This window comes from Pocillopora damicornis, chromosome 7, assembly GCF_964200805.1.
Source record: "Pocillopora damicornis chromosome 7, jaPocDami1.2, whole genome shotgun sequence".
NCBI lineage: Eukaryota > Metazoa > Cnidaria > Anthozoa > Scleractinia > Pocilloporidae > Pocillopora > Pocillopora damicornis.
In genome coordinates, this window is record NC_142676.1 from 10,614,929 (window position 1) to 10,628,174 (window position 13,246).

General features: G+C 37.1%; 1 protein-coding gene across 1 annotated transcript; it reads right to left on the reverse strand.

The window, feature by feature from the left end:
- Nucleotides 1-212: 212 nt before the first annotated feature.
- LOC149042511 (uncharacterized) lies at nt 213-12,725 on the reverse strand. Its single transcript, XM_089213142.1, has 7 exons — nt 12,593-12,725; nt 4,217-4,485; nt 3,618-3,732; nt 3,070-3,204; nt 2,563-2,596; nt 1,972-2,098; nt 213-1,351 (listed from the first exon to the last, which is right to left on the reverse strand). Exons 1-7 carry the CDS (start codon nt 12,663-12,665, stop codon nt 830-832), a joined length of 1,275 nt encoding a protein of 424 aa, XP_089069268.1. The 5' UTR covers nt 12,666-12,725; the 3' UTR covers nt 213-829.
- Between the last annotated feature and the right edge of the window lie 521 nt (nt 12,726-13,246).

Sequence of the window (13,246 nt, forward strand, 5' to 3'; positions counted from 1 at the left end):
GTGACAAACACTTTTCATTAGGATTTTTGACATGTTCATGCTACTAGAATTGTTTTTTGTCCGAAAACGTTTCGATGGACCTGATACCCACAAGGTTCAACCAGAAATTGTACTTTCCGTGGCATATTTTTCTCCAACATCTTGGGGCTATTAGTTATAGGAGCAATCACAGCGAAAAAATCAGACGATACTTTAAAGATTCGACACACTGCGGCAACAATAAACTTTATTGAAACTGTGAATTAACTACCATGTTCTAACCGTTTTTAGCAAATTACGCTAAAAAATGGGCACTAATTAACAAATAGAGAAGCATTGGCTGTGCTCTGTTCTGTTATAAAGTACGTAGGAAGCGGCTAGAGCACGAAAGAAGTGTAGGGAGAAACGCGAGACGTAGTCGTTTTAATAACGTAAATTACGGCGCCTGGTATGTTTACAAACCTTTGTTTGATTCTTCTGTTGCTACTTGACGGCTCGCTTCAGTTCCGAAATTTCACTTTCAATTATCGGGAAAAAGCTAAAAAGAAGTCCCGGAAAAGCTCGAACATAGTACAGTTTGGCAGATGGCGTGACAGCTTTAGCTCAGCTCTATGCTCCATACTCTCCTAGAGCACGCTCTTTCAACCAATGACAGTGCGCGTTATATCCGAACTTTATTATAAATTAAATTGAATTAAATGAATTTCATATCTCTTTAACAGTTTAAATGTGTGGTTACTGTATATTTAGGGCTTTTTCACGACCGTTTGCCTGGACTGTTTTGTCGGAATAAGGTGTCTCCAAGGTGAAACAAGCGTGGTTCACGGACTTTAAACAACAAAGTATAGTTTTATTGCACCAATATGTACCCCATGGCTTTGATACTCTTGTGTCCATTATCTGAAGTTCCATTCGGTGCCTCGTTTTCACAAGATTTTGCGTTATTAAGGTGACTTCCCGTACCAAATCCAATCAAAGAGTCACACGAGTGGCAGTCGTTCTGGTCATTGCTAACAATACCAATTCTGACTTTAGAACGATCAGTTCGACCACTAAAGGCATTGAATCCTTCCTTGTTACAGTTGTGCTGTAAAGAGGCGTTGCTGCCAATCAACTTTTTCCACCCGTCACGACCCAGCGACGTGCTTCGGTATTGGCCATCAGCAATTATTGAGTGCAGAGAGTCAGCCAGCCTGTTGACAACAATAAATCTGAGCTGTTGGTTGATCTTCATTCCAAGACAGATCTTGGAGAAGGATGTGTTCCAGTAGGTGGGTAGCTTTGATTCTTGTTCGTCAAACCCAGTCTCTCCTCCTGAAGGGTTGTACTCGTTTTTATCAGTCCAGTAAGATTTTTCAAAACGGAAGGTTTTCTGAAAAAGGATAAGAGCTCATTTGTTCTCGTTTTGTAAATAATATCAGTAATTACAATAACAAGCAATTTGACCTTTATCTGTTGCTTCAAAAGAAAGCTGTTGTTTAGTCGATCTGATCAAAACCATAAGATAAGATTCTAGTCAGGATCACTAATTATAACTATAAAATAACCACACTTTGTTAAATGGATATTTAATGATGCATTAATTTTTTTTTCATCGTAATTACTCCAATAACCTGCATGGTAACGGAAGGTGGTCTGAAATAGAGAAGCAACTAATTTTTAAATTTTTTTTCTCCGAATTGATGGGTTTTCTGCTGTCGACGTCCTGTAGTGGATCTGCTTTTAACCGAATTATGATCCCGATGGTTTATATTTCTTATCTAGCTGTTACATGATACCAGAGACAAATATGTTAAGATAATTAAGACATTCTTTTTCAGTCACTACACACGAGTTTTGAAATTTACGTTGAACAACGTCTGTTCTTCGTGCATTACCTTCTCGATTAAAAAAAAAAGGCACACATGTGGAACAGGCACGTTTTTTAACTTGAAAAGTTTTTAAAGAGAGCGAGTTTATGCACCAGATGAATTATTTAATAAAAGTGTGCACCTCTCTGCCGTCAATTTTCATGACTGGCGTCCATCCTCCATCTCCACACCCAAAATTTCCCATGTGACAAAAAACGGACAATGGTTGGGAGTCAACAAGAAGGGTAACCACACCACTCACATTGGATCTTTTGAATCAAAATGAAAAAAAAAAGAAAAGGAATACAACTAATAATAAAAACAATGATGATGAAATAAAACTTGAGCTTATAAAAATAGTTATCATAGCTACAACGGTGACAATGAAAATGATAATAGGAAAGATACTGAGTGATAATAACAATAATGATTCAACAAATAAGCAAATGAAAAGTTGATCCTTCAGCAAAAGACGACGTCAAAAACTGCAGAATATCAACAACAGCCTTTGTAGCAACAAGGCTTGGTTATTTATCCTGGAATTAAACAGGTTTCTGGGGGCAAAGGATATTTTTCACTTCTGTGAGGACAGTAATACACTCCACCAAAGTGAATTTAATTTAGACGGACTTTCTTCGCGTATGGAATGTGGCTTGAAAATTGGGTTATATTCGGTGACGTGATGGACTTAATAATAATAGATAATAAATAATCGGATATCAATTCTACTTACATATCCTTGTCATAAATTTCTTTACACGAAGTAGCTTCTGGAAGTAGTTTAAAAATACCTTTGATTAGAATTATAAAATTATATTGTCTCTCGTGTGTTAGTATTTTTTTTCTTCCTGGCTGAACTGAAACATTTTCTTTTCTAGAGGACTTTCTTGAGTGGCATGCATGCATGTTACTTCAAATCCTACAAAAGAAGAGAGGGTATCATTATCATTGATAATAATTATTTCCATCCAGTCTTTAAAGTTACTAATTAACTGATGGCTCTCCAAGTAACTAAAGTAACTTGTGTTTGAAGAGTGATTAATCATTCTGCTCTTTTTCCTGCTCAAATTTCATGGTATCAACCCACGAAATACTCTTCTAATTTCATATATTTGTGAATTCATGCTCTGTTTGCTATGTGCTTTGCGTTACGCGTTATGGTTAATGCAGTGCGTTGACATTTTCATCAGAACGTTCTTTCATAGGAACCCCTCTTAACTTAATGTGTACAAAAGTCAACGTTTGCATGTACCTTTGCATCCTTGGCCATTCCCAGTGAATCCGGGCTTGCATGCGCAGTAGTAAGACCCTTTGGTATTGTTGCAAAAGGCATGGGGACTGCAATTGTGAATCCCTTTGGCACACTCATCGATGTCTGAAGACAACAAAAGAAACAGGAAGAGAAGGAAACAAACAGATGAATTAGTGGGTCAGGTGGAATTGCAGGTAATCATTTGCTTTTCTTTTCAATCTCATTAGTACTAAATCCAATGTATTCGTATGTAGGTTTATTATAGTTATATTTTAATCCACTTCACTTACAAACAATTAGAATTACTTTATAAATCTTAGACGCCAGTTTCAGATTTAAGAAAAAAGCATGTAAGTTTACTTTCCTCTGTGGGTCTCTCTCTTTCATTCTCTCTTTGGTTTTTTTTTTTTTTTTTTGTTGCTTAGAAATGATGATGTAAATGACACATGTTCATGCAGTTAGTGTTCGACTTGAATGCTTCTTAATAATTGAATTGAAGATCTCACTTGAACGATATAAAGGATTTTTTTGTTTACCTGTTTGGCACCTCGGACCTTTGTATCCGGCAGGACATAGACACTGATAAAGTTTGTCTGTAAAACTGCTTCGACAAGTGGCGTTGTTCGCGCAAGGATTGTCAGCACACATGTTCTTCCGAAGAAAGAGAGAGATAAAAAAGAACTTTCACGCTCAGTATGACACGACTTAACCCAAACAGCGTACTATGCAAGGGTGTTGAAAAGTCACACATGAGCTGCTTTTGCAATATTCACTTAAGAGAAACTTATACAATAGCCATTCGATTTAAAGATTGTTTTTCTGTGGAGTTAGGTCGTGGTTGGCCCACCTTAGAATATGAAGGGATGAACAATGAAATGAGTGAATAGAGAAGTAAGCGAATTAACGAGAGAGCGAGTGAAATGATAATCGGAAAAAGCACATCTCCTTCAGTCTTGAAGGAAGACGAACGTTCACTCCGGAAGAAGGCGCGGGTAATTATTTTAATCCCAAAAGAGGTTACTGATCATTCATCTTGGATGACGCTTCCTTAATTAAGGTGCGATTAATATCTTATAAAGTGTTTCCCCGGACAGGCTGCTTTGAAATATGAAAAAACACAGAAGAGAGTCCTTACCACGATGTGATAGTGATATGAGCTTTCGTTTTGTCTGAATTCCTTGGGGTTGCTGTACTTATCAGATGACAATAACTCGCACCACAGTCTTATTTCGAGGGCCAGGTTCACAGAAACACAGGAAGGATGTTGAAGGCATCTCATGGTACACTCCAAGTCGTCGTGCACCGAGAAAATTCCAACTCGTGGCACATTCAAATAACGGAACTCATCTATAGAAAACAGACCTTGTCTAACGTCTGTTACTCGGTGATCCGCAGTGTTGTTTTCTGATGATCGGGCAATGGAGCATTTTCAGCGAATAGCTAAATACATCTGTTACAGTTTTTTAATAAGGTACTTTTTTTTATATAGTTTAGCAAATAGTTTGTTCCGTTATTTATTTAATCAAAACTCTTCCCAAAAACTGCTAGGGTAATGCATATTAAAGACGCTAGTAAATACCACACCTTTTTGTTAAATGCGAGTTTGATCTTAGGGGCGTATACATAAATCTTATCATATCTTTTCAGTCTTTAATGCAAACGCTCCCCTAAAAAGCGCTCTCTCTTTTACGTTGCACAATCAATATCATTTTTCTTTCAACATTTGGAAAGTTAAACTACTACACTTTTGTGTTAATGAGACTCGGAAACTATAAGACCGCGAATCCAGCTTTAGTCTTAACTATGACAACCTACAGAAAAGAAGTATTTCCTTGCATTTTTCAATCGATCGGAGGCAAGTGTGAGGCAGCGCAAAGGGCGGATAACACGCAGAGTGAGAGACGAAAAAAGAAACTGAATAACTAATTTAGTAGATAGGATTTATGTATTTTTTCTAACTGAATGCTACATAACTCACAACCATACACTTGAGTACCGCTCTCGCTAAGAGCGGTCCTCTCGACTTCCCGTCGATAGTAAAGGTTTTTTTTTTTTTGCCCATGAAAAGGGTTTAAGGCGTATTTCAAAAACAGTTGTGTCGCCACAAGCCAAAGTTTATTTTTGGTCGGACCACCCAATTTTTAAGAAATAATTGTAATAAATACAGGCGTAAATCGGGCCAAAAAGGCGTATTAGTGCACCGATTGCCTTAGAACCGCGGGTATCTCTCAAACTTCCATTCACTAACATCTTTAAAACAACGCAAATCCGCGTGTTTGCTCAATTGCGCTCGAGATAACACTTTGACCATTTAAACTTTGTTTTTTTTATCTTCTACGTTGAAGATTTTAGGTTTTTATAATAACTGAAGAGAGAATGGTCCCAAGTTGTCCTGAAACGTCGCATGAACATGATCCGTATGGTAACGCTTCCTTGACTTACAAAGTAAACAAAGATGATTGGATGGCGACTCCTCGATAATTATCACTGAATCAGGCCATGAGCCACGCACAGTGTGGAGAAGATAAAAAATTAAAAATTGACACTCTGGCCTTTACAGACATTCTGCATAGCTTACAGGGACACAGAATCAAGCAAAAATATATTTCGGTGTTATTTACGAAACAAGACGCATACACTCTGAAAGAATTCTTGCAGTTTCTTCTGATAATTTGCACACGGAACGCAATGAATTGACCCTCCTTTCTGGAAATTTGTTTCCATCATTAATTATTTTATGCCGTTATTGGACCACGACATTCTCCGGTGACATACTAAACATTTCCATGGACCATCAAAACCTAATAAAAAAATATCCGGCTTCATGACAGGACGGAAAATGCGTGCACTGTAAGTACCTCCCTTTGTCCCATACAAAGCCTTAGAAAACTTTTCTAAGGGTTTGTATGGGGACAACGGGAGGTACTTACAGTGCACGCATTTTCCGTCCTGTCATGATGTATGGCGTGAGGTGATTATGCTAATTAGTTTCCCCCTTTTGCTGGTATAAAAAGTGAAACCAAACACCAGCTAATGCAACGAATTAGAATCTAAAGTTATACAATGAATTGGAGAATTTTACATCTTACTAATAATTTCCTCTCTCGAGATGTTTACCTGTTTCATGGAAGGTAAATATTACAGTGGCCGCGGGAGATGGTTGCAAACATTGTAATGGATTACAAGCAATTACAGACTATCGAGATTGTTGCGTAGACTATCCTAAAAGGTGTTTAGTGAACGGCATGAGTCTCTTAGCCGAGACGAAACCCTAAGTTTATATTCAAAACAAAAGAATATGGAAAGCTTATAGTTTGAGAAATTCTGTTGGTTATCATGTCATGTGATCACGTCGCGTGTAATAAACAAACCTAACTGTAGATAGAAATATGAGAGATGGTAAGATTTTTCTTTCTCTAAACCAAACCGTCTTCAACAAAACTCTTTCAACTTTCGATAACAGTCGAACTAACGCTTGTGTGAAAGTCTATCTTGGTGTTAACCCAGCTTAAAAAGATAGGAGTCCGATTAAAGAAGGTGTTAAGTAACTAACACTATAATGATTGGGAGATATTTCATTCCTCTGTTAAACAGGCGAGCTTGAATTTGACAGTTCCGCTTTTTTCTTTCGTCTAACGGTTGTGTTTTTGAGACAGCTAATAATAATTCTAAATTAACACCTCACTAAGTAAGTGAAATAGGACGAGCTCGAATTTGACAGTTCGGCTTTCCTCTTTCGCCTAACTGATATAAACTGTAGACTTTCTTAAGAGAATCTTTTAAAAGTACAATTTGAACGGCTAAGCTGAGAATCGGAATCTCCGAGGAAAACAAAACAGTTAAAAGTGGCAATTTGTGGACAGCTTGCGTCGGCAAAGGAATATGCATATGATGCAATGGCAGCCGAAAGAATTTTGAGAAACTCTCTAAAACTTTTAGCCTTTCTGTTCACAGTTGTATTTATAATTCAGGATAATATCATCATATTCAAGAAACAAGACCCTAGTGTCCCACAGACGGTTTCAACATCACTCGAGGTGCTGGGGCTTGCCTCCCACTCAACTCTTTGACCGAATGGCAGGTTTAAATCTCGCACCAGACGCTTTCTGGCACTCAGAGTGCAATACACCGTCAAAGAGAAAAGCAGCTTGAAATTGCAGAGAAATTCGATGGTATGCGGGGATATATCGTCCAATCGTGGTCCTAAAAGAACGAAGATTTCGCCAAAATACCCATGTGGTGAAGGGTGTAACGAAAGCTAAGACCTAAGACCTAAGACCTAAGACCTAAGACCTAAGACCTAAGACCTAAGACCTAAGACCTAAGACCTAAGACCTAAGACCTAAGACCTAAGACCAAAGAACTGGGACCTAGGACCTAAGACCTTAGACCTAAGACCTAAGACCTAAGACCTAAGACCTAAGACCTAAGACCTAAGACCTAAGACCTAAGACCTAAGACCTAAGACCTAAGACCTAAGACCTAAGACCTAAGACCTAAGACCTAAGACCTAAGACCTAAGACCTAAGACCTAAGACCTAAGACCTAAGACCTAAGACCTAAGACCTAAGACCTAAGACCTAAGACCTAAGACCTAAGACCTAAGACCTAGGACCTAAGACCTAGGACCTAAGACCTAGGACCTAGGGCCTAGGACCTTAGACCTAGGACCTAAGACCTAAGACTTAAGACCTAAGACCTAAGACCTAAGACCTAAGACCTAAGACCTAAGACCTAAGACCTAAGACCTAAGACCTGAGACCTAAGACCTAAGACCTGAGACCTAAGACCTAAGACCTGAGACCTGAGACCTAAGACCTAAGACCTAAGACCTAAGACCTAAGAGGTGATCCTGGAGGAGCTACAACTAGGGAGATTTACTTGATGTGTTTATTACATGCAGGCTATTGAGCTGCAAAATTAAACATTGAATATAGATAAGTAAACTTTTCACTTCTAGATTTACACCGTCTATTTAATTCAGAAAGAAAAAGTGAGTTTTCTGTTTCTCTTCTCTCGTTGAATACAATTCACCACTTATGAGTGAGAACGGGGCCTGAGTTACCGAGTGCGTAATTAACAGTGACTTGACTTTTTAAGGTCAATATTTCCGATCGCGGCTATCGTGCGTGACTACCGGTACTATTACTATCAAGCAGTCAGTAGTTAAAAGGACAACAGTTCATGACCAGCTCAGTTCATCTTCTTTCGCGTGGTAGAGCTTTTTTTTACTTTCCACAATACGTTTGGGACGTTGGATATGTTGTGATTTGTCCAGTTATACCTTTTTCTGGAGGTCGGTTCTCGCCTTGTCATAGATCATTTGTTATGGCGCACAAAACTTAAGGTCAACGGGGTCATGTTGCATGAACTTTGATTAGATCATCATATTTGCATATTTTTAACATGCGGCATGTATGACCATGACTGATTCTTGGGTCTTATTATCTCTTACAAATACAATAGGCCATGAATCAGTTATTCGAAACCCACTCATTTCTTTGGAAACCCGTGAACGATGGCGATTTTATTTCAAGTAAGTCCATGGGGCGTGTCTCAGGCAATCAACATTTGGCTATTCCCAAACAAATGCAAAGGCTTTTTGTTGAATTTCTTGTCCTGTGGTATGCTGAACGCGTGGTGCGCTAAGCTTGTGCTCAAAACATATCGTGTAAATTTCCACGGCCGAAACCAAAGCATCCTCAAAGAAGTGTTTTAATGTGGAGTAATAATGGAACAAGAAAAAAAACCAAGAAAAAATTGAATGAAACGAAGGATATGACAAAACATTTACCTGGAGAACAGTTAGCTGCAGTGAAAATAGAAGGCAAGAGGAAGGAAATGAGGTCATGGATAACGAGTAAAGTTTGTCAGTAAAGTTTGTCGGCAAACTTTGTCAGTAAAGCTTGTCAGTAACCTTTGTCAGTAAACTTTGTTTGTGAATAAATATTTTCTATTTCAATTTTGCTCGCTTGCCATTGCGTTACAATCTCAGAAAAACAGGAAATCAATGATGCAACAGGAAATTTCTCCGAAGAAATGTGTCACAGGATTTTATTTCATACGACAATTTTAGAAACTAATTTTTTAACCAGTCCGATGCTTACATTGTATTTTTTTCCCTGCTTTTTCATAATAATTTTTAAGCATATCTTAAGAAATACAAATTTTGACCATTGTGTAATTTCTGTGAGTACTCAAGATCAACTTCTTCTCTGTATTCAGCTAAATTGACTTTATCAATAGCTTTTTCACTCAACCCTTTAAAACGAAAAGTTGAAATGAACCTTGTGACCTGACAGCCTTAGGTATCATAAAGCAGAGCTCCAATAAAAAAAAGGAGACAGAAACAGAATACATGATACGGAGCACGATTAGAAAAGTTCTGGCCATTTAAACGTTTGCCTGAAACAGTAGAAATTAGGCTGTCGCCGGTTAAACCATTGGGTGTCAAACTGTTTCGTACGTCAACTGTTCTGTGTTACTTTATACATGTACAAATGTTTGCTTAGAATGCTGCTCAGTTCAGCAATAATTTGCCTGTCAATTGCCATAAAAAAAGTTTGTCACATTATTCTGCGAAGTGACATGCTATCATAAAAAAAGCCGATAAATAACAGTTGTAATTATGCAGCCGTGTTACACGATAGCCAATTCACTTCCACGAAGCTTTTCATATCCATACTGTCGCATGGTAAAAGGTAAATGGAATTTCCTTAATGATACGCACGCTGATATTCAAACCGTTTGTGCTGAATTAAGATAAATTGGACATGAAAGAATTGGTTTAAACGAGGTGGTCTCCAAAAATATAGGTCACCGGACTTTCCTACAATTTTGCATTCAAAACAAAATCGAGCAGACGTTTAGACCGGAAAAGCTCGCAAAATTTCTGTACCATAATATTATTAACTAAATTGGTTCTTCGTTGAAAATCCGCGCGTTAAAGAATTGCAGATATGTAAAGCTAGTTCGTGGAAATGAGGAATTTATTTGATGACTTACTAATTTTTCACTCCTACACATGCACAACAGCTGGCATTTTGAATCTTTGTTAAATTATCATACAAACATTGTTTACTTTGGTACTGGTAAGAACTTCCTGCGTGTCAATATATTCATTCTCCATAATTTTCAGCTACTGTTTAACAAATAGAGAAGCCTTGACTGCGCTCTGTTCAATTATTAAGCACTCAGGAAGCGGCTAGAGCATGGAAAAAGTGTAGGGAGAAACACTTGACTACGTCTCGTGTTTCTCCCTACTTTAAAACAGAGCAGAGCACAGTCAAGGCTTCTCTATTTATTTTATGGTAAAGAATCTGTTAAATTCCCCACGCATTACAATCAGTCAAAACAAAGTTTATGTCAAAAGCGAACAACAGTGTCGTCAGCATGCTCTCTACTCTCACTAAGCACGCTACAATAAGCCAATCAGAATCCTTTTTTAGAATGGTTCAAATAATCGAATTAGTCGCCCAAGCGACCAAGTCGCTTAGTCGACTAGTTAGCCGCAAATTAATGCAGCTGTTGGGCGTAGAACTGACAGATGTGTACCGTCAGTCGTAAACAAAGTTAACTATAAAAGTTCAGTGTTTTAGACTTGGCGGAAAGAAATTAAATGGTAGCCTTAATAAAGCCAAAATTTTTTCCGTTAGTCAATAAAAGCCATCACCCCACTGAGACCTACTAGTAAATAAAGTTATACGTTATTGCGGAAATGAAAAAAAACTTATAATATTAAAATTATGGTTATAACATGAAGATCAAACGGAAATTGGAAGACATTATCGATGATTTGCGGGAGGAGTTATGGTGGTCATCCGTTAGGAGTGGAAACTCCAGGCATATAAGACTGGAGTCAATTTCCAGTTCTTACTCTTACATGTATAGCATTTCCACCCACCCGTGCGTCGAACTATTTGATATGCTGCTGAACGTGTTTTGGCCGGCTTGTTATAAATGTAAACAATAATATCTTAAACGACTTTGAATACATGAAAATCATTATTGTATAGTTGCAGTAAAGGGAAGCTATTCCTCGTGCTGCCACATGCGCCTTTTTTTTAATAAATTAAATATAGAACCAGGCACAAATTTAACTAGCTTCTTCTCTATCTTTTGATGCAATCGACATCACACTTGATTTGCTCAACTACATTGGACGTTCAACGTCTATGCTACTGCACAGAAAACATTGATGCAATTTCGAGGAAAACAGCTTTGAACAAGCGGCTGCTTTAATTTTGGCATGGACCTACTCGCTCTGTTTGTTAACAAGCATCACTATGTTCGAAGGTAAATAAGAAATTGAATGCTTTTAAAGACCGTTTAGGTATTTGCGTATTGAGAAGCGATTTTTTTTCAGCTTCTGCGGGCTGCACAGTACAATTAGTAAACATGATATTCTAAATAGCTTTTAATCTGAGGCATATGGAGGAAAGTTAAAAGAATTTCTTACAAGAGGGTCTTAATGGAGCTAATTGTTAAAAGATAAACGACTAAACAAATTAGACGAAAATACAGACAAATTTTAACCATAAGTGTTAAAAAAAAAAAGAAAAAAAGAAATTAACCGTTAACATCTTTTAATCGCAACGGAACTGATAGCCGTAAAATAACATAAATGAGAAAGACCGAGTGAAAACAATATGAATTATGGTAAAATATCATAGCTTATTTTAAGAAAATACGAAAATAAGAAAGGACTGAACAAACTGAAACAAGGATGAGAATATTGATGAAAAATAACATTCAGCAGACAGTGCAAGCAAAGTGTTGTTAAAAACTGGGGTTCAAGAAAGTGCGTGGAAATGCGACTTATAAGTATGTCATGAATCACCAGTAAAGTTTGTCAGTAAAGTTTGTCAGTAAACTTTGTTAGTAAATAGCTCGCTTAGCTCGCTTACCATTGCGTGACAATCTCAGAAAAACATGAAATCAACGATGCAATAAGAACTTTCTCCGAAGAAATGAGTCACAGCATTTTAATTCATACGACAATGTTAGAACTAGTTTTTTAACCTGTGCGATGCTTACTTTGTATTTCTTTCCTGTTTTTTTCTCATAATAATTTTAAAGCATATCTTGAGAAATACAAATTTTGACTATCGTGTAATTTCTGTGGGTACTCAAGATCAACTTCAGGAATTAATCATTATTCATTTTATTCTCTGTATTCAGCTAAATTGACTTTGTCAATAGCTTTTTCACTCAACCCTTTAAAAACCATCAGTTGAAAGATACCGACTCTTAGCCCAACTTATTAGGATTACTTAGTTAATACACATTCGTACACGAAAATGTCATATTTCTTCAAAGTACTATCTGTGCGTTGATAACTGAATATTTTAACGACAATTCTTCATTTACTATAGGTGGATAAAGCTAATTTTCTGTCTTAATGACGAGTTCTTATTATTAAATAAAACGTTTCCCAAAAAATAGAAAATAAAATACCAATACTCGAACCAAAGGTAAACAAAAATTGGATGTAAGTCATACTGAAACTAACCTTGTGATCCGACAGCCCTTTGTATCATAAGGCAGAGCTCCAATAAGAGAAGGGATACAGAAACAGAATACATGATACAGAAAACGATTAGAAAAATTCTGGTCAAGAAACGAATTCTTTACTTAATATTACTTATCATGACACGGGAAGTTTGAAACAATGGAAATTAGGCTGTCGCTGGTTAAACCAATAGTAGTCAAATTATTTTGCATGTCAGCTGTTGTGCCTTAGTTTCTGCCAATAAAAATGTTTGTTTAGAATGCTGCTCGGTTCAGCAATAATTTGCCTGTCAATTGCCATAATTAAGCTTTGTCACATCATTTTGAGGCCTGACATGCTATCATGAAAAATTCATATATGACCGTTATGATTATGCAGCGGTGTAACACGTTAGCAAATTCACCTCCACGAAATCTTTCCCATTTTAGGAATGATAAATCAAATTTGGTAAATGATAAGCACACTGATATTTAAACTGTTTGTGCTGACTTAGGATAAATTGAACCTGAAAGAATTGTTTTAGGTCATGAACCTTTCTACAATTTTATATTCATAACAAAATCGATAAGACGTTTAGACCGGTAAAGCTCGCAAAAGTTCTATGTCATAATGTAATTGACTAAATTGGCTCGTCGTTGAAAATGCGTGCGTTAA